The 23,309-nt window shown below is 33.8% G+C and overlaps 1 protein-coding gene across 2 annotated transcripts in view; it reads right to left on the bottom strand.

Annotated features, from left to right (window-relative positions):
- Positions 1–3,198: 3,198 nt before the first annotated feature.
- LOC118191609 (uncharacterized) overlaps positions 3,199–23,309 on the bottom strand; it is a 135,729-nt gene continuing 115,618 nt past the window's right edge. For both annotated transcript variants that reach the window (XM_085815300.1, XM_085815299.1), the window contains exon 4: positions 3,199–4,838. In XM_085815300.1, coding sequence (XP_085671426.1) covers positions 3,314–4,838 — 1,525 coding nt within the window. In that variant the 3' untranslated portion in view covers positions 3,199–3,313. The remainder of the gene's footprint in view (positions 4,839–23,309) is intronic.

The raw sequence follows: 23,309 nt of genomic DNA, 5'->3' as shown, positions 1-23,309 counted from the left end.
AGTATTCACTCGGATAAAAAATATGAGCGTGAAAGAAAATCATAATTTTTTAAATAAAATATTAAATTAATTAAAAAACATAATGTTCGGATTATTGTTTTTTACAAATATTTTTCTAGTTACCAATAGTTAATAATAAATATATTTTTGTATATTTATAGAAAAATATATAAATGTATATAATAAAATATGCTTTTTGAATTATTGGTCTGCTTTCATAACTAAATTATAATTCTCATTTCATTCCACTTGTCTCGCTTTGTCTCAATGAAAATGTGGTCACTTTATCTTATGGTCATAACAGGCCACGCCAACGTTGTAAGGTGAGTGGTGAGTAAGTGAGCGCATCGCTATGCTGGCTTCCGACCACGAACATGAACCAAACGGAATTATATACCATCACAGCTGGGAAGACGCCAAAGTGATATTACATACTAATAACAGTTTCTACAGCTTGATAACTGCAGGTACTAAGCGTTGTTCTGATTATCTGCTTTAAATTCTGAACATAATATTATGCACGGTTGTTTCTGCTTACGCAATATATTGAGATGTTCTCTATTTTACCAGGGGCTACTCTGTTTTTGAGTGTGTTAGACGTCCACATTGCCCAGGTACAGTCCGCTGGTTTCTTTAAGTGCCAGGTTCTTGTATGTATATAATGAAAATAATAATGGTCCATGTCGCCTTTTTCTCCGCATTCGCCGAATCCTGAATCTGTTGGAAGATCTATGACCTGTCAAGATTCATGTTTGGCTAGCACGGTGGGTCTTTATTTCCATGTTCACGTTCGGAAGTAAGAGAAATTTCCTTCGTCCTACCTCAGCCTCTGTCTATCTACTTTGCCAATTTTGTAGCAAACTTGTCAGTGTAATGTGAGACTAAGGAAGTTTAGTCGGTTGTTTTAGTAAATCCGTTCAATTGGCTGCTTGCTTAGCCAGTAGGTCAGCAGCTTCATTGCCTTGAATCCCTGTATGAGCGGCAACTCATTTTAAATGGGTCTTTGTGAGACAGGCATTGCCAGAAGCTATTTTTGAATTCGGTATACCAAGGGACTCCGGCTGTTTGACCTGCGATAGTCTCCAGACTTGATGCCGAATCGCTGAGTACGGAGAATTTCTGCTGTTGACATGAGTTCACATACCAAATTGCAGCACTAATAGTTAGAAGCTCTGCTTGGAATACCGAGTTGTTCAAGACTAGTTTCCTCTTCCATTCAAATATTACAATGCCGATTTTCCAGTCTGCGGAAAGCGCTGTCCGTGCCGTCTCCGCTTTAGAGCCACTTGTAAAAATATTATTGTCGCTTTGAATTGGCTCGTCGTTTATGCTGACATCGTCGGAGAGATTAAAAGCAGCTGGATGAAAGTTATTGCAGATGGTTTGCTCCTCATAGTCAGTCCTATTGGTGTTAACTATGACCCCAGAGTGTTGAAGTTTGATGAATAATCAAAATGTCCAGAGGAACGAGGGGGCGAGACACATAACTCACGCTAGCAGATGCTAATACATATCCCTACATATTCCAGCTGGCAAAATATTCGCACCAAGCAAATACTGATTTCTACATGCTATTTTTCAGCTGTTCTTTAAATAGGACAGTGGGATAAAATGGGTTAAATCCAGTGTCATGTACAGTGGTGATATAACAACACATTTCTGGAAATGTGCTACTTCTACCTGGCACTTGTGAATATCTGTCCACTGTCCACCTTCTAGTAGTGTGCCTTGAAGTTTGCTTCTAAGAATATAGAGAAGAAGCAAGGTTTGTGAAAGCACTCTGAAGTCTCATCAGAAATGCCATCAGTTCAAAATCTCTAGACACTTTTAATTGTATGCAAGATCCCTAATGGATATATCAGAGCAGGACTGTGGATTCCTTTTAATATGTATCTTTTTAATTTATCTGGTATCTTCTTTCTTACGGCAGCTGCCTCCCTTTCAACTATCAAACCTAGGGAAGGAATTCCTGCCAGTTGCTGTAGGGCTAGTGTTGACGTGGTGCGGTAGGCTCTGCATATTTGAAGTAGCTGCTGTTTCTGAATACAGAGTAGGGATCTTCTCATGTGAGAGGTACGTTCACCACCCCAGATTGCCGCTATGTAAGTGATGATTCTTTCTGTAATGATTCTATGCCAAATTTTTAGTAGCTTAGATGAGATATTCCATTTATGTGAAGTCATGCGTCTCATGCTGTTGCTTAAGATGCTCATTCGCGTCTTAATCATACACTCTTACTTAAACTTAACACATGAAACATTCTTAAGCTAAGCATTTGGAGTAAGCAAATTAATTTAAGAATGAATCACCAAGAAATTAAGAAGTAGTATATAAAGCCTGTCCTGCGGAGATCTGCATACTTATGTAATAAATAATATGTACAAATGTTATGTAACATTTTACATAAGATTTACACATATAATATTATGTAATTTGTTTCATACGATTTGTATACTTATGTAACAAGTCTTAATTATGCAATAGATAGATATGCATTTATTTCGTTCGCTCGTTTGTGCACAAAGCTTGAAAAAAATATTTCTCCCAGATGGAAATAATTTCTCTTTTGCGGGGATGGGAAACCCGCAAACTGAAAATAAATGTCGCATCCCATACAAGAGGTTTTCTTTGAGTTGTTTAATAAAAGAGGTATGTCAAATGCTGTATTTAAAAGGTATTTATTCTATTTTATCATTTACTAAAGAATATATGCAATTTAAGTTTTTAAAAAATTAATTTTTACGCCTGGCATTAGTAATACATATAATTCGCGAACCCCTTCTTTCATTTAAGGTAATATTAAATAGTTATAATTCACTATGTGTAATCTATTTAATGCAAAATGTATGACAAAGAGATTATACGTTATGCAAACAAACAGCATACAGTTAATTATCAATATTTATATATATTTATTATAAAAACTCCTTGACTTCTTTTTGATTTTCTTATTTTCTTTTTCTAGGGTTTCTTTCTTTTTAGTAATGCATTATCTGGTATAAAAAATGTGCTAATTGTGTTTTGATTCAGAGTACTATTTTAAAATGGGTCTATTGATTGCAACATTTTAAAAGATCGCATTTGTCATTTAAATTCTTTCTTTCGTATTTTTTCGTATAAGGAACAAAGCATGAGAACAAGGTATTAGCATGTCGTGGAAACTAAGTATGCTATTAAATCACACTGTAAAAATATGGATACTATAGCATATTCTTTTATTATATTAAATATCAATTAATTTTAAATAAAAATAAATTATAAAAATATAATATTTATTATAAATAGTATAAGTTATTCCTATGTACACGCTTTGTCAAGAACAGAAACAGTATTTTTTAAGAACAGCGTCATTTATGCAAGATGACTGGCTGCCGTATAAATTTAAACGAGATATAGTTCCTAGTAATTCACATTGCTGATGAGGAGGTGACATTTTCACAGTTCCTTCAAACACAGCATTACCTGGTTTTGTATGTATGACCACAGTGAAAATATTATCTTCAGCCGAATGCCCCTCATGTTCAGATGGTGGCTGCCAGAGACGAGCATCGGATATTGATTCCAGTTTCAAAACCGCACATTTCTTTTTAACTGCTCTGAGCAAATTATTAAGATGGGAGACTAGATATTTCGCAGCTTTTTTAACATTACGATTGTCCGTATCCACAGGAAGCGAAGCTTCACATGTGCACCAGTGTTCCTCAATAAATGCGTCATCACATGATCTATCTAGTGGTACAGGTTGGAACAACGATTTGGAGCGCATTGTGAAGTTGACTGCTAACTCTTCACTGACTTTGTCAGGATTCACTAGGGTCCATTTTTCCTGAAGATGAAGTATATGAACCAAAGTAGCATGTAGATCAAAAGGTGTCACAAGTCTATGAGAATTTATGTTTAGCACCCGGGTTTCTGCTGGGTATTCGCGCTTGAAATCCTGTGGTAAAGCTATCAGTAACATAGGCAGTCTTTCCTCTAATCTGCCAATATAAGTTTTCCTGATCTCACCCCATCTCATTCCATGATCTCCCATGACTATGACAATGGTTCTGTTTAAAGAACCAGATTCGTAAAGAGAACGGAAGAAGCGTTCATACATATGATCTCCAGAAGATCCCATGTTTAAAAAGTCGTGTGTTAAGCTATTAATCCAAGAAAAAGCAAAATAAGAACGATCTCGAAAATGAGAGGCGAATTGCTCTGTCCAATGCAGCACCGCTTCAGTTTCGGATACAGAACCCACACACAAATGGCAGTTGAGTGGCTTTATACGGCCTAATGCATCTTCATAAGCTAAGATGAAAGGCCGAAAGTAATAATCTGTTGGTTGATGGTAAAAACCTCTTTTTACGTAATTAAAGGAAGAAATATAGGGAGCATCTTCTGCATAAAATGTTCTGTACCCTCGTTTCGCAAAACGTTTCCACAAGAAGTTACATTTATCCAAAGGCTCTTTTTTAGAAGACTCCCAGCAAACTTGAGATAATTCTCTTTCATCGTAACCTAAAAGAAGCGGAACAAGATTTGGAAATGTGTTATCTCCAACTTTGTTGAATCCAAACATTTCAGTTGCTCCCATGTTGTTCAGCAAGTAATGGTATGTTTTATTTAACTGACGATGCATATTCAATCTCGAAACAGCGTCAATTCCGATAATAAGCACACTGTAACGTGACTCTTTACTTTTTCTGCAACGCGTCTCTACATTTTGCTTATCGTGAACGAAGCTATGAAATTCTTGATAGAATTCAGTTTCATTATGGTATCTGCAAGTGACTTTTATGAATTCTTCTCCTATTTCTGCTTTTTCTTTGAATGGGGTACATTTCTCACTAAAACTGCAAAGAAAAGAGAGATTTGTATTAAATTACAAAAACTGCGTTACAAAAATATGTACAGTACTTTGCTATATTTATAGAATACTTGCATCTTTTCTACTGTAAAAAATAAATAGCATCAAAAGTTTCAGTATTGTAATATCGGATTAATACAAGGTAATTTAAAGACACCAAACTGTTTTAAATGATTACAGCAAACAATTTGCTTGGAGTAACCTACGATACATCAAACTTTGACTATCCAAGTTTAGTGCTGCACATTACAAATGCACTACGCGAGATCTTTTTGTCACACAACACTTACCTATTTGCAGTCCATTTGTGACACGACTGGAAAATTCAAAATGTCAAAAACTATCTCTCATGGAGCATATGTAATGTGTTGCAAGAAACTTGGATAAACAAAATTTATATGGTGCATATCACAGGTATCATTGGTTCTTACATACACTGCAGATTACATTGCCTGCTATAATTATTTGTAACACAACGGCTCGTTTAGGTTTACCTCGTAATACACGCAAATTTATCTCAACCTTAAATATTGTTTTAGGTTTCTTCCGAGTGCCAGAAATATCAGTATCCATTGTACATTTAAGTAACGGAATTTAAGTTAACGGAATCTAAGGTAACTAATACAGATGCTACATTGACTAGCATTTGTATTAGTTATCTTAAATTCCATTAGCAAAAACCAAACATAAAGTTTGCATTTTTAATAGAAACAGATAAATATAATATAAAATTTTATAAATAGCTTAACTTTAGAAATGCAGTATTGCAAATAATGTAATTTGAAATGTTATTTATCTCACATACTTCTTCATAGTGAAGTAAAAGCAGTATTTTCTGCAGCTCTTGATTCTACATGCGTAGCTTTTCTTTCTCAGAGGCTTTACTTAAAACTGGGAATATATATTGAAATCCTTTTTCTGAGATATACTTTTAATGTTTAGAAACTGTATTATTGCTACTACTATTTATATTAGATACTATAATTTTCCTTTTAACGAGGTAATTTTGTAAGGAATAAAATGCATTAAAAATATATGGCAAAATGTAGACGAACTCAAACGCAATTTCTAAAAATAATATTCTAAATACTGCTTCAAAGTATGTTATTTGAAATCCCAAATAAGCATAGATGACAGAAACAGTGTTTCAGCAGTTGAAACATAAATTTAATCCTCATAAATTACAATATAGAGTACCGTAAGTCAAATATGTAAGACAAATTATTTCTGAGTGCTGTGTAAAAGCCGATCCTAGTCATATTAAAGCAATTATTAACATGCCAACACCAAAATCAAAAGCTGAAGTAAGGAGGTTGTTAGGAATGTTAAATTTTCTGTCAAAATTCATATCTAATGTATCTAAAGTGTTACTGCTCCTTTAAGAGAAATCATTCAAGAAAAGGTAGAATTTAATTGGGGAGAGACTCAGGAAGAGTCATTTAGCAACATCAAACAACTGCTAACCAAAGCTCCAATTTTAAAAGTTTTCAGTGGTAATGAGGATATAATTATACAATGTGATAGTTCGAAGGATGGCCTAGGATCGTGTCTAATTCAAAAGGGAAAGCCTGTATCATTTGCGTCTCGCAGCCTGACTAACAGCGAAAAAAAAACTATGCACAGATCGAAAAAGAGCTGTTGGCCATAGTATTTTCTTTTGATAAGTACCACAATTTTGTTTATGGACGAAAAGTCACAGTACAGAGTGATCATATACCTTTAATGGCAATATTTAAGAAAGCATTGCATAAAATCTCTTCTAGAATGCAAAGGATGATCTTAAAATTACTAAAGTATGATTTTGAGATAAATTATGTTCCAGGAAATTAAATGCTTCTTGCTGACACTTTGTCACGTGCATATCCTGTGAAGGAAACTATTAATGATGATCCTGAAATGTTAAATGTTGTTTACATTATTTCAAAATATTTGCCTATGAGTGAAAGAAGAGTGGTGCAATTTAGGAAAGAAACTGAATCAGATCCAGATTTGCAAATAGTTATGAAATATATTTAAGAGGGTTGGCCTAAATGTTACAAAAAAGTAGACAGCAGTGTAAAAACATACTTTAAAGTTAAAAATGATCTTTATATTAATGACTATTTGTTATTTATTAATGAAAAATTATGGTTTGAGAAAATATATGTTGCAGTTAATTCATGAAGCGCATTTTGGAATAGAGAAATGTAAAATTAGAGGCCGTGAAATATAGTGGTTAATTACATTTATTCAATTACAGTACCTAATATTAATACGGTGATACAGGGACAGTACCAAAATGTCGCTAAATGGTCTCCAAGTTTGGCGATTTTAGGCGATTTCCCAACATATCGTTATCAGCTTGGCGAAATCTTGTGAGAAATTATCCGTACACCCATTAACTCAATGTAAAATGCACTTGCCTCTGTATTCTTACGTTTCCGGCATAGTTTGTCTTATTTAGATTTTTCATGTTACATTATAAAGCAAAATTCAACAATTTCACAAAATGATTTCATTAGAATCATCTACCCTATGTACAAAATTCGTAACAATACGTTACTACAAAAAAATTGATGATGATTCGGTTCTTCTCTCCATGTACAATTACTTAAGCTATAATTTACTTTCTCTAAAATACTTTTTAATGACTAAATTAATTGCATCAAATAATACATTCCAATATAATTACGCTTTAGTTACTGAAACCTCGCTCATAACATATCCTGGATTATTAAAAAGTAATTGTATCACTTGATGATTACTCCAGGTTTACTATACATTATTTGGTTTATTTCAGCAAACTTTCTTCAAGCTAAATCTCAACATTTTCGAGCAAAATTCTTGTAATAGGAAATGCACTGCGATACTAGCCGAATGCTGCTGCTTTACCTACAAATAAGCCCATTAGCTGCAGACGTATCTCCATAAATAATATAACACATAATTTTCTAACTAAAAGCTGACATTTCTCAATATCTGAAAACTTGATATTTAGTAGCGATTAATATTTAATAGTAATATTAATATTTAGTAGTAATAATTTAATATTTAGTAGTAATATTCAGTAGTGATCGGTCTTTATGCACGTTTAAACATGTATCTTTTACTGCGAAGTCTACGTTCAGTGATGAATATTACTTCCAATTTCGAAGATAATATTTCTTTTGTGCTATGTACAATAAAATCTTCTTTTGGTAAAATGCTGTAAATCACACTATAATTTTATAAAGAATTAGGTCTCATGGAACAGAGTTTCAGAAGAACAAGTTTACAGCACGAGTGATTAAGTACTAGTGCAGCAAAAAAATATGGATTTTGGAGCAAAAAGTTAGTTTACTAAGATAAAGGTATTCGTATAAACACGCTACTCGTGCTAAATGCTATTTGTAGTGAAACAAGCGAAAATAAGCATAAAGCTACAGTATACTGCGTTCTGTGTTAGTTATTGTATAAAACACTCAAAAAAAAAAAAAAAAATGGTACAGCTCCATATCTCCTGTTCTACTGGGCCGATTGACGAAATTCAACTTGCGTTTTTCATGTCACGAAAGCGCGACTTAGGATATATATTAGATTTATATATAAAATTGTTCTAATATAGGTATTTTGGCACAAAATAGAACTTTCTTTTTGAAATGCGAATAATTTTTATAATTTTTTCGAAGAAATATTGAATTATAACTTATAAAAGTTTTGCCTTCATCTTAAAGTAGATATATTTTTAAGCATACTTGCAAAAAATTAGAGTTTTTAATTCAAAATTTCCTAAGATGTACGTGAATTTACATTTTTGGTGCGTTTTGAAATTTGGCGTATTTATTATAAGCGATAATAACGAAAATGTGGTTTACGCACTTTGTTAAAATTACTTGAAAGTATGAATGATGACTTTTTTTTTCCGCTCGTGGACCATGAAGAAAAAGTAAAGGAAAATAGGTTGCTATAAATTTAGAAGTTCGCCAAACGAATTATTCTTGGCGCAAACTGGAAAAAGTTCGGCAAGATAAATTTTTAAATTTCTCCATAAAGTTTTCACCAAAAATTATATAATTTAATATCTAGGCATAATTTGAGTCGTAGAATCGAAATATGGAAAAAAAATTGATATGTTGTTTCAGAAAAAGTCCGATGTTGTGTTAAAACACTTATGTTAGAACTACATATAAATCTAATATGTATCCTAAGTCGCACTTTCGAGACACGGAAAACGCAATTTGAATTTCATCAATCGGCCTAGTAGAACGGGAGATATAGAGCTGTCCTTTTCTTTCTTTCTTTTTCCTCCCCCCCCCCGCAGTGTACATATTCTTTGTGTTTACTGCCAAAGCTTTCTATTCACAATGGGGTGAGGGCAGCGAGTATCGGGCTGAATATCTAATCGTGAACGGTTCATCAGTCCATTTAAATGAGGAATGCAATAAAACATGATTATACGCGGTTTTTAGTTATTTTTTATTGTGTTCAGAGCAGTAGTTTGAATTTTAAATTAAAGAGATTTTTCTATTTAAAAAACGACTAGTTATATTGGAATAGTTGATAGAACGTAGAGAAAAGTTATGACATCTAAAAATAAGTTAAAATTATTGAGATGCAATGTAGACGTTTCTAATCGTTCCAGTATTCAATTATGAATTTGACTATAATGCTATATATCATGCGAGTTTCATGAGGATACTTTCATCAATGTATACACTGTCGAGACAGATTTTCTTTCTGCCATATAAGCGACGTCATCATTTTAAGTACAGTGGCAAAACCACTGTAAATTCTTAGTTTTGTGGATAGGTTGAAGTGAAGTTTTCCTTAGTTTGTGAAGAGGATGGCTTCCTCTGGAATGATCTAAGAAGAAGGATTTCTTCTTGCTGCATGACAATGCATCCGCTGAAACGGCTTCAGTTCTGGTGCAGTTTCTAACGGAAAAAAGCATGTGCCTTTTCTCAACCATCCTCCATATTCCCCCGATCTAGCGCCGAGTGATTTTTTTTTATTCCGGAAAATCAGTAAAAACCTGAAGAGTAAGCGCTATGACGACGTAACCGATATTCAAGCCGCTATTACGCGCAAGTTGGATAACAACACAAACAAGGCCTGAGTTTCATTTGGTTTCATGAACATTCTATGCATTTTACTCAAGTAGCATAAGACTGTGTTATATAACATTCGCTCTAATTTTCTTAACAAACATTAATGAACTACTTTATTATTGAGAAGGCTACTGTAAACAGGAATGAGTATACAGGATATTAGGACTTAGTCATTAGTATAGCAAATGCAGTATTGTATAGCAGCATTGTATTGCAAAGCACAATGTAGGGCAAGAGACAAGTGTATAGATCTCCTGCACTGTACTGTATTTCAAACTGCATGCTTAAATAAGTTCTTGATGTTTGCAGATTTTACAGCTCATAGGAACCTAATGATTCCGTGCAAACTGCGACGTATCAGATGTCATCAGCTGCATAATTAGTGCGTAGCATATCATAGGTTTCTGTCCCATTTTGTCACGCATCAGAATTATAGATACGCTTCTTTATTATTGTATGAACCGTTTCGGCTTATTATTGTGGTAACATATTATCCACAGGGTATGTTAAAGATGTTTACATGTCGTTAAATTACGAAACGTAAAATCTCATTTCTAAACCTTAATACAAATGAGAACACCCTTCAACTGTGGGCACTATAATAATGCAGAGAGGTGTGTAACCGCGATGAAATAGTGATGTATCATTAATAAAACTAAATTTTGCGTTGTGTAATTCACCAGACAACCCAAAAAAGTTTAGCTGGAGAGAAATCATAGAAAGTGAATAAAGCAAGCCAAGAGATAAGACATACATTCTAACTTAAATAACGCAGAATTTATTTCCATGTTAGCTAAATATGATTTGACAATTAACAAATTAATAACCTATAATCTCCCTAAAATAGGAATCTAACATTCTAAAAAAAACATAATACCAAGGCTATGTTGCATTACAATTTAGCTGTTCAGATACCAATTATTCAATATACATTTTTATCTTTAAAATAACTGGACATATGTATATATATATATAATTTCTTAAAAATAAAATAAATGTTGCACATTTTTGTCCCAGTTCCTTTAAACTCATCAAATATTCACCGAAAATAAAAAAAAAAAAATTCTTTATCAACCATAAAGCTAATGCAAGCTGATATTGCACCAATTCACTAAAAGACCGCATACGGTAAATTTAACATGAACAACTTCAGGTATTACAGTGGTCAGTTCAGTTGAACATAAATTTAACTAACATCCCTTACTATGTAATTATTGAACTAAACCGGGAATGAGGTACGCATCTAAAACCGGGATTCAGAAAATTAATAATAAGATAGGCTACCTCAAAAATGCTAAATTAATTCTGGTAAAGAGAAGAGAATTAATTTCAAGCTTATAACCTTTTTTCTAACTATTACGAATTTACTATAGGAAAGAATTTAAATGACTTTTCCTTGTAATCTTATCAAATTAATTAAGTTTAATACAAAAAGTATTGGCTTGTCTGAGTCTACAGGAATACAGGGCTCCCAACCGCGAAGGAATGGAAGATGCCAGGTTCCTTCGGAGCAATGCGCTCATCACAGTCGTCTCCGCAAGTAGAAAAGAAAACTGAAACTCTGGGGATGACGTACTATTTCCCTCGAATTTCAAGGATGGAAGTTGAAGCGTCTCTAAAGATGTAGGATTAATTTTAGCCGTCTCGACATCTTTGCTGGTCCAGGGCTACTCCAGCCAAGGCAGCAAGTGAAGTCGACCAGTGATATGGGCATTCCACACTACTTTCTAACCGCAGCCTTCCCTGCACGAAAAGGGGCTCGCTAGTCGCAAGGCGAAGAGAAGTCAGATAATTTCATTTCGTTAGTGATGTCTATGGATTAGTGTCTAAGGAATACTGAAGAAACTGCATGTCTATGTCGACCAGGAAAAAATTTCTGTAGATCTTATATCAATAAGTTATTGCAGAAAAGATATTGCAAAAACCTAGTTAAGTAAAATCAAGCATTTTCATGCTAATGCTTGAGGGAGCAAAAATCTGCCCCTCTTCGCTACTACGAAGTTATTGCACAACAAAACCAGAGAAAGAGAGAGGGCGAACGGAGGGCTGCAACTGGTTTCTAATCTGAAGGGCTCTGATATTCCTAAAAATTCTCCAATTTGGGGAGCAATACCGCTCAAAAACGTCACGAAAAAAATAGCGCAAAAATTTCCACTTTTTTCCCCTCAAAAGTTCAAACAACTTCCCCCCCTTAATCGCCAATCAGCCAAAGAATGTAGTAAACCCTTTTTCGTGCAAATCACCCCACCCCAAAACAGGGAACGTGGAAGTGACCTTGTCCTTCTACCGCCATCCAAACTGACTAATTTAAATACTCTAAAGAACCTAACCGGATTTACAAAATTTAGATAATTAATCGGGCATAACTCTAATTCTATTGAACATATCTTAATTTTTCTTCTTAAGTAATTTAGGTTCTATATATAAATAATTATATTAAGTAATTTTAAACCTCAATATTACGTGGAAATTTGACCAGCTGCCAAATGTCTCATTCGCTCTAGCTCAGAAAATAAATGAAAAATAGAATTCAACTTAACTTACAGGAACCTCAAGTAGAAAAATGGAGCAATTAATTCTTTGACTAAATAAAATAAGCGTTATGTAGTATAAATTTAGAATAATTGATAAATTGATTTTGAATGAGTTCTAAGTGATACACAATAGCGTTAATTAATTAGAACACTTAAATTCACTACGCAGCAGCCCTCCGCCGATTTCAGGGAGAAAATAGCAAAAGATTTCAGGGAGACAATAGCAATTCTGCCGAAATACAAAATCAAAAAAATAGACACCGGTTAGCAAAGTGAAACCAAAAATAAATAAGGCTTATGGATACAACTATGTCTGAAAAAGTTCACGGTGATCATTGATAAAATAGGCACTTTATAATCAAATTACACACACACACACACATACACACACACACACACACACAAAAAAAAAAAAAAAAAAAAAAAAAAAAAGATGAGTTTAAAAAAAAAAAAAAACTAAAATCATTAAATACAACTAAACTTATCCAGAATACACAACTGATTACATTTAAATTATAAAAAGGAGCAGTGACTGATTCCCAAAGCTTTATTCTTCCAAATGTAGCCCAGACAGTATAGTGGTTAGGGGAGGTAAACCGCTGAGTTGGCTTCCGACCCAAGCATAGATATATCCATGCCATGCAATTGGTTACCAACTTGGCGGGAGTCAACCACTAGCTACCAGGCCGCAGCCCTGGGCAGCCCCGGCTGAGCAGACGACTTTTATAAAATGCAAAAATGAGATATACATGTGCATACAAGACACTTGAAGAAATATATACATGTGTATACAAGGCACTTGAAGAAGAGTACAATCAAAATATGTGTACATACATATAAATACAAACTCATATACAGATATATACACACTTACATACATAGATATTACGAAACAAATAAAAGTATACATACTCTCTTTCATATTGATATATACACCCATACATATGCGTTATCATGATAGTTAAAGTTTACAAGAAGCATGCCATTGAGGTACGCGAGATCCTTAGTATAAATTAGATATCATAAATAAAAGATATAAACATGTACAGATACATTATCATAAATAAAAGATATAAACATGTACAGATACATTACAGCATTCAGATACAGTACGAACTTTATGTATGAGAACCTGGCACAGCATAAATACAAAATTACATATTGAACATACATATTACATACTCTGTTGCTGACATATTGAACTATCTTTATATAGATTTTTATGACTATTATCTTCCAGTGTCAGAAGAGTAACAGAAGAGATTCACGAAAAGTTAACATCGACTCAGAAGACTGCATCACCATGTACGATATCCCTGTTCAGTGGACTAGGCAAGCCCGATACCTAGGCATTACTTTAGATAGGCGACTCACATGGACCCCACACATTACACAGCTTATTGCCATGTTCCGTGCTCGTAAACGAACATTTACCCCTTAATTGGCCGGAACTCCGTTCTCTCTATAGATAACAAATTGCTCATTTACAAAACCCTTTTGCGTCCCATACTTTCTTACGCCTGCCCTGTTTGGGGATATACCAGCTGTATAAGAAAATCCAAGTGTTACAGAATGTAACACTTAGGCAAGCTACTAATAGCCGATGGTTCATTCGGAACACGGCAATACATGAGGAATTAGAAATTCCTACTATTTATACTTACTTTGCCCTTCTGGCTGAGAAATTCTTCAATAATATTCCAAGTATAAACAATAGCACAATACCTGTCATGCAGTACGACTTCACAAATGATACAAACAGTAAACGGCCGCTTGCGGTCTTAAGATATTTATTGTAATTTAATATATAAATTATTTATGTACACTCTCCCTACTATTCTGTGCTTTGATTTGGATTACTGTCTGATGTATATATTGTATATAGTGGTCTCTTGTATATTTTATTATTTCTTATTACTATATATATTGATATTTATTTATGTAAACATGTGGTCACCACTTGGACTCTGAATCTCAGCGAGAAATAGGCAATTTCTTTTTATCTAATTATGCCATAGCCATGCGTACTTATCTTCGCCAAGGCCTAGAGTTACTGGAGTATGTTTTTTCGGACTCACACATCGTTTCTCCCCAGACATTTTTTTGTTATGAACTCAAATTTGAATCTTCGAATTTTTTCTCCAACTATTCGTAACCACATAGATTCGAAAATCGTAAAACATCTACGCCGGGATAGCGTCATAACGCGGGTACCCGTACAGCGATAAACTCGTCGAGTTTGCCTGAGCCGAAGAGTAATTGCTAGTACAATAGTCAATTATTGTTTTTAGTTTCCGCTGGGCAACTCTGTTACTTTGTAGATTCTGGAACCAATTTGGCCAGAATCTGACTCCTGGTTGCTTGAGACTGTTAAGTGCTGTGTGTGAGCAGGAGAACACAAAATGATAGTGGTTAGGGGAGCCTATTACGGTACCGAAAGGCCCGAGTTCGAATCCCGGAGAAGACATGGATGTTTGTATATGTTTAGTGTCGGTACGGCATTGCGGCACTCTAACTATGAGGTGAGCCGAAAGTTCTCTCTGTCGATTCGTCAAAGGAAAGGGGGGTGAGAGACCCCATATCCTTCCCCGGTGTGCTGTCCTTCAAAACTGGGGGTGGAAAATAGAAGTCCAACCTTTCTTCGGAGTAGGCTTTGGCAACCATTGTTCCATGTAATATGAAAAAGACAACACCAATCCTTCAAATTAAATTCTCTGAATTACATTACTTTAATTATTAAAGTCCTTAAACAAGGGCTTTAAAGAAAAAAATGCAGAGCTGCAACAAATTTGGATGAAAGATTACTAGAAAAAGCTTTATTTACATTTATATTATATTTACATTTTATTAACGAAATAGTGAGAGAGAACAGAGAATTAATTTGAAATACAATAAATGTCTTATTCGTAGTAAGTACGAGGTAGCATTTTTGCACAAAACCTGATGCATTTGTATCCAATTTAAACTTAATTTTTAAACGCATACGTGATTTTAATCTCTGATTTTCAGAACAAACACAAAACATATTGCGGTATGTATTAAAGCAGACAGGTCCAGTAGATATCGTTAGCATCATTTTCGATGAAGCATGAAAGAGAAGAGCTGCAATCACGAGATTAAGAACTCCATCAAGTAGAAATTTTAAGTACAACGAATGCTTTAAAAATGAGGTCAGTAGTTTAAGAAACCTTGTAAGGTTTATCCTAATTTTATAACAGTTATTTTAAGTTTATCACACTTTCCTGTCTCTTAGTTTCAGCTTACGATTCCTTGCCGGAATGAGTTTTTAGAATCGCGTTATATGCAAATGAGTAGTAGAGAGTATTTAAGTCGAAGTTCCACTGACTTCGAGAGAGATTAGATTTCCTGAAAAGCGCGCGTTTGCCTTTTGGCTACGTCTCTCTAAGTTGGCACTACGCTCGGCCGTATCACGTGCCCTTGATATTATAGCTTCGCTAGCTGATTTAATATTAGGTTTAATATTTAATATTAGGCCAACTAGTTTAGAAATTGTGTTAGCTTCGGTTAAATCTCTTTAATTAGTCAGTCATTAGTTAAATTCTTATTTCTTACATTTTGAGTTCAATCCCAAGTGAAGGCTTTGTTGTGCGTCCTGAGAAAGGGACCATCTGTCAACTTTATTTTGAGAAATAAAAGGTAATTAATCCTTCTTGAGTCTACGTTTCTGTTTTCGGACTTAAGCGATTATTCGCTTAGTAGTTCATTAGGCTCCTCAGCACTTAGTTAATAGATAAATGGGAGGATTCCTACAACCTAGTCACTCTTTCCTGGATTTTGCCACGTCCATAAAATGTAATTCTTATTCTCTGTGAGAAATTTACTGCTCGCATCTACCCATTTCATTTGATCGAAACTTCGCTCCAAAGTTTTGGAAACATGTTAACATTTTTTTGGCATTATTTTCAAGCTTTAAGCAACTGTTTTTAGAATAATCATATATAAGAAATGTTCTTGGGATGCAAGTTTAGCTTGCGTTTCTTACTCAGTTTATAGACTCCTATGTAATAATAATAAAATGCCCTTTAGACGTTACTAGACTACTAAGTGAGAATGAACGACAAAATGTTTCGATAGTTTTAAATAGACTTTTTTATTTAAGCTTGAACTTAACAGAAGGCACTACTTGTGCATACTCCGTTATTTGCGTGTATTAAAGTAACATACAGTTAAATTCAAAATTTAAAACTCCACCCTTAAATAGAAGTGAACCAACTTTAATCCAGGTGAGCGCTAACGAAGGAAGAAGTTACATTATAGATCAATAGTGTTTAAACTTTATCGACTCACGCAATTCTTAAAACTTTTCTGCGAACAAAATCACAACCTTAAAAAATATATCTTTAAATATATTTAAAGTAATTCAGTATGTTATAGGTATTTTATGTAAAGACAGTTAAAGAAAAGTATTGTACTTTTTATCAAAACATTTTAACATAGCAATGTAATTTACCTATTAGTAGCAATAACTCGCGTTCCAGGTGTCACCTACTCTTGCATTATATTTAGTGCCATGGCTGTGCTTGCACCTTTTACAAAAACTCTCGAAGTCTAGTTCTGTTAATGTTATCTGCGATTGTATTTCATTTTCAGTATTTAATTTGTTTTCATATTTTGTATTTGTTGCCACGTACGTTGAGAAAGATTTTTTATATAAATTCGTTGTTCCGAATGGCATTAAAATGTTTATAATTGTGGCGGGAGAACCTTCTATGTATTCTGCATGAATCTACAGCCAAAAATTTAGTAGCTGATCTTGCTTAAATTTGGATTTTAACTTCAAATTTGTTGATATACAAATAAGTTGTTCCCTTCCTTTCACTGATAAGACTTATGATTTATCTTAGTACTGGAATAGAATTTTTATCCAGTCATACTTAGTTACTTTTCTCTGGGAAATAATCTTTCATAATTTTTTTTCAATTGAAAATGATGCTTCATTGCATAATTTTTAACGCTGTGGTCTAAATTTAATTCATTTTCTATTAAAAAATACTATAGTTTTGCAAATCATTGCACGTCGTTCTCTTTAACACGTGATGACTACCTGTTAAGTTTTAAAACAAGCTGTAAAACGATAGTCAACTAGTGTCAGTGCTTTAAAATTTTCTTATCGAATTATTATTTTGACTGGGGGTTGAATTGCTGAACCGCGAGATTTCGCCGAGAAGTAATTATAATGGAATTATCGAAATGTAAATTACAATTGAGCATCTCGCTTCTTATAATCATGTAATTTCATCTATCTAATAATCATGTAGAAAAGCAGGGGTCAATTTCGGCTTCTCAAAGGGCCAATTTAAGTTGTACCTTCAGAAATTATAATAAATTTTGCTAATTTAGCCGTCGGTCGCAGAAAGAACTTCAAGGATCGCATGAGATCCCCCACAGCACCAGTTGGCTATGACTGATTGAAAAAGTCAAATGATCAGTGACAATGATCAGATTTTTACGGTAATGCAGAATGGCCAGACTTTTACAGCGAGTAGTATTTGAAAAACAAGTATTTGATTATTCCTTTCCTCTCGCAGCGACAGGATTCACTCCATTGTTAGCCATATTTCCGTCTTGGACCCAGTTTGCTTGCTTCTGGAGAATTGAGGGCAACGATTGAAGACCATATTCTTACAATGTAGGGATTTCGTCACTGTGAGATGTTCCTAATCCTTCCAGAAAGGAATACATCAATGCAGAAGTTTCTTTATCACCAAAGTAAAGGCAGAAATGGACTTATAGTGCCATGTGAAACCGAGAGAATTTTCCTTAGAATGTCGTTTGCGAAAATATTCCTTCCGTTAGGCAGGTAGCTTTCGCATGCTTAGTTACAATAGATTAAGCAAATAAAGTTTCGCATCCAATGGTTATCCAAAATATAAGAGATCTATTCATTAAAATTATATATAAAACTGTTAATAAAAAAACTAATAAAAATGCACACCAAAACTGTCTGAATATTTTTAAAAACTTCATTAACTTCCTGAAAAAAAAAAAAAAAAAAAACTTAAAAGATGAGCAAGCTGGTTTTCATAAAATCTTGTCCATATAATTAGGAGGAATTACTTTAAATCATTTATAACTAATTTTAAAACGTACCAAATGAAATATTCAAAGGGTTTTTTTTTGTAAGCAGATGTAATTTAAGATAGTACTTTATAATTTTTCCTCTTTTACCTGTATAATTTTATGTCCTTTACACCCATAAAACATACATAATTTTTATAGTAGTTTCTACTATTTTAAAAAGCACCGGTGCGTTATTCAAATTAGTCGCTTTACTTTTTCATATAAAACATGCGAGATTTTTTGAGGAAGCTTACTTTTTTTAAATGGAATTTTCATTCAAATTTTATTAATAAAAATTAATAGTAATGAAATTTTTCAAACATTTTCCCTGCTAATGAAATATAAAAACGTATCCTGTTTCCTTAAAAGACATATGCTTCGAAATAAGGAAAAAGCTGTGGTAAAACGTTCAAAAATGTTTTATATTCTTAATAGTCCTTAAAAAAAAAAAAAAAAAAAAAAAAGTTCAAAATAATTTGTGTCTTTCCTGTGATTCACTTTGCTATTTCAGTTTGGGCAAAGAGAAGATGATGCTTGACATCTGATCACGCAAAACTATACATCATTGAGTGCGAAGGTAGTCAGACAGATGTCTTCAATTGTTGAGATAAGTCTACAGGAAACATATTATGCCAGAAAAAATACTTTTCTGTATGCTCTTATTCATTTTTTAACAAAGGAAGGCTTCAGATGACTCAAAGAAAATTATTTACAAAGCGAACCAAGAAGGAAAATGCAGATGGAAAAGGGCTGGGGAATTAGTAAAACTGCATTAAAATGACCCAAATTTAATTGGAGTAAAAGTAAATTTAATTGGAGGCGGAAAATCTTACACAGCTTAATGAATCATTAATTGAATCATTAATTGTTATTTAACTGACCTGCTAGTTAAGACATAACCGTAGAAGTTTGCATGTCTTATCCGGGAATATATGTAGTACAAGATTTTCATTATGATGCATTCAGGCTTTAACCGTTCGATTAAAAAATTAGTTTAATATACTAATTTAATATATTATCACATAAATCGATAAGTAAATAAGTCAGTATGTCTGGTACTTGCGATTTCACACTGTTACGGTCAAAAGAAATGCACCAATGTATAACATGCATAACATGTACAATGTACCCAATGTAACATGTACCCAATGCATAACATGTACTAAATAATGCAAAAAATTAATTAAAGGCGTGTTTGAAATTGAACAATTCTCCTAATAGCAATCATATAAAGGAATTAAGAGCTAAAGCATCTTTCAGGTAATAAATAATAGGAATTCTGATATCACGAATTTTTCATTCACAGAAATACAGAAAATCACAAATGTTGCCCAGCAGAACATTTTTTATTTGGATGAAAGCCATTAAGTAAATTAAAAAAATATTTCGAAGAAAAACATACTAACTCACATCTAGATATATAAAATTTAATTCAGATAATCAAGTAAATATCTTTAATGCAGTACTGTTTCTAAATTAATGGCCTTCGTGCCAAGAAAGTTCGACTTAGATAAGTGCAACGTATGGTTGTTCGAATTTCGAAAAAGGAAAAGACACAAGCTTATTATTTCAACTAGTGGTGAAGCTGTTTCAAGATGTTGATAACAGGTAAGAGATTTAGAAATTGCTGCGAAATATTTGCAGAGATATTGAACCAAATAAAGCAGAATATAAAGAATGTTTGAAATTAAGACTAAATAATGGTGTATGATTAGAATTATAGCTTGATAATATACACTGTCCTTCGAAAGTTAACAAGCAGCATATTTTTTGTGTCTAACTTGAAAATGAAGCAACATAGAAACAAGAAATTTACCGGATATGTTCACTAAACAATTCTTTAATGAATGCAACATAGAATGACTCTTAAGTTCAACACAAATATGAATCACAACAAAAAATTGCACTCTTGGCAGAGAAATCCAGTCTTGGAGAAACAGCATATCATAGTTTTTTGAGGAAAAATGGGGTTGTAACATTACAAAAATGCGTTATAATAAGGAATGTGTATACTCCTAGCTGCAATACATTGGAGACAGCGACGTTCCATGCTATCAATTAAGTTGTCGGTCAGTGAAATGGGAACCAATGACCAGACACGGAGTAATCATTGTTCAAGCTCATCTAACGACCTTGGTGGAGGACTTAAAGCAGCGACCTCTCTTCCAAGCTAGACCCAAAGCTGCTCTATCCGATCCATATCTGGGAAGTGAGCTGGCCATTCCATCCGCTCCATACCGCGACCCTCAAGATATTCTTCATTAACCCGAGCTCGGGCACCGGTCAAAGTTCCTTCATGGAACACATGCAGGTAAGTGGGACTACTGAGAGAGATCCTAGCCCAAACCATCACTTCACCACCTCTGTAACTGTGTCTTTACACAATGTGGGATTGATTGTAACTAGTGCGTTAGATCAGTCTACCTGTAACATGCCTTCTAAACACAGAATCCTCGGATTCAAACTAATCAAGGGTGCTCCGCAACCTGTGTGCCGCGTCACACTGGTGTGCCATGAGTAGGATATAGGTGTGCCGCAATCAAATACATGTATTTGACATTTTGCAATTTTTTTATCATGTATTTAATACACAATGACAATTTTTTCCCTTAATAATGTCTATTTTAAATGTTTTTATATATTTCACTGTTGTGTGGTTGTGTGTGTGATTGTAAGTGTGTCAGCATTTGAATTTTTTCGGCACTTCCTTGATAACTCGGAACTCTTTGGTGTGCCACGAAATTGCAGAAAGATTTTTTGTGCGTCGCAGGTGAGAAAAGGTTGCGGAGCACTGCCATAGTCGGTGGACAACACTACGAGAGACATTGAGACGTCTAGCAGCATCAGCTTGTGACATCCCCATTTCCATCCATCCGATCGTCTGCCACCTCAACGAATCAGGCAAACGACTTCTCCTGGACATTGATAGACTGTCGTCGATATGGTTCACGAAATTGTAATAACAATTGAAGATCAGCACTTGTGAACAAAAGTTAAACTCCTATATAAGTATTTATTTCTATAAAATAAAAGTGGTAGCTATTGTTTTTGCATATATTTTCGTAAACTTCGTTTGCTGTCATGCATATGAACTGTGAATTTAAACGTTACTGACATTTTTGTAATGGTGAGCTTTGAAAAACATGCTGTTCATTAACTTTTGGAGGGCAGTGTAGTTTTAATCAAATCTTTCTTCATGCAACAATATCTAAGATCAAACAGAATAGTTTCATTTTTGAAAACGAATTGGAATATCGTATTGACCAGAACATAAGACTCACCACATGTAAGACGACTCTGCTTTGATGATGGTTTATACTGATACGAAGGGAAGAGTTTGCATATGAAACTAGTCTTACATGAGCTTGATGCTTAAAACGCGCTCTGAAGAACAAGATAGTTAAATTATTGAACTATTATATTTTGTGCTGAAGCTAAAAATATATTTATAAATATACTCCCTTCCGCGTGCATTGGGAGCTATCTTTAACTATGAATTTACGGAAAGCAATATTTCTGCAGTGAATAGGTATATTTTAAAATAAACTGCACAGAAAAAGCCATCTATTAAAAAGTATATGCACCATTAAGATATTCTTGAGAAGAGAGATTTCTTACACGTTTGGACCTATTATATGACATACAGGAAGGGAATGCAGGAATTGTGTATAAAACAGCCATAACCAAATTTTGACTCATTAGGCTATTATGAGGCACAAGTAGTATTATCTCATTAGGTTCATAAAATGAGGCAATTCATGAAATGCCGTAATAGAAAATAGTTTTATTTTGGAAGTAACATCCCGACTTCCGATCATAGGAGTAGTGCTATGAAGAGCTTTAACACTCGATAATTTCAATTTTAAATTATGCGCACAGCAATTTTAACAGTTTCAAACTATGTGCTATTTCTGCGATGTATCACCGTGACAATACTAGTTTTAGAGCAAGTAACAGCTATCAGAACAGCGGAATAGACTAGTCTTTTCCCAGCTGAGTTAAAAATATACCTCCAATCTTACTGAATGGCACTACAAAAATGTTGAATTGTAACTTGCGCTGAAAAAAATACTCTACTTCTTTTCATATTTTCTCCTCCTCGCGTATTTTTTCCCGCATATTTAGTGCTAGGTTCTGAAAATAATAATAATAATAATAAAATTGCGTAATTTTCTCCTTTCTCCATGGTATAAAAGTTTTTCTTCTATCGCCCAGTTTATTGGTAAATTGTATTCCTTTGATTATTTTTATATTTGTTCAGTGTATTCAATTTGTATTTGAATAGTGATATTGACTATTTTATTTTACCTTGCATTTATTATTTGAAATGTATTTTATGTAAATTTTTCATTAAGTTAACCGGAAGTGGAAGGTGTTCTTCCCACACATAAGAAACTTTCCTAACGTGCTATTTCACCTTACTTCTATTACTTACGTTCCAGCTCATTGTAGCCTTGTCTCCTGTTGATGCCTTCAATCTTTCGAAATCCTAGTGTTTTATTCTTTTCACATTCTCTTTTTCTTCACTAATGTCCCTCTTGTGAACTGCGATCAGGTTTCATTCATGTGAGATTCCGTGGGACTTTACAAGGTAATTGAGTGGCGTGACGTGCCCGGTTCAGTTACTGTCATCAACTATATTACAATAGTTGATGATATCGGCTCAATATCATCAACTATTGTAATATTAATATTGTTGCGTGCGTACGGGTTCGTTATGAAATGAATGCACAAGTCCGATGAAAAATGAACAAAAATTTATTATTATCACAACAA

Source organism: Stegodyphus dumicola, chromosome 4 (genome assembly GCF_044657685.1).
Source record: "Stegodyphus dumicola isolate Sdum_Otavi_A_Nest chromosome 4, ASM4465768v1".
NCBI lineage: Eukaryota > Metazoa > Arthropoda > Arachnida > Araneae > Eresidae > Stegodyphus > Stegodyphus dumicola.
The sequence above is the reverse complement of the archived record's forward strand: the minus strand, read 5'-3'. Positions and strand labels throughout refer to the sequence as shown.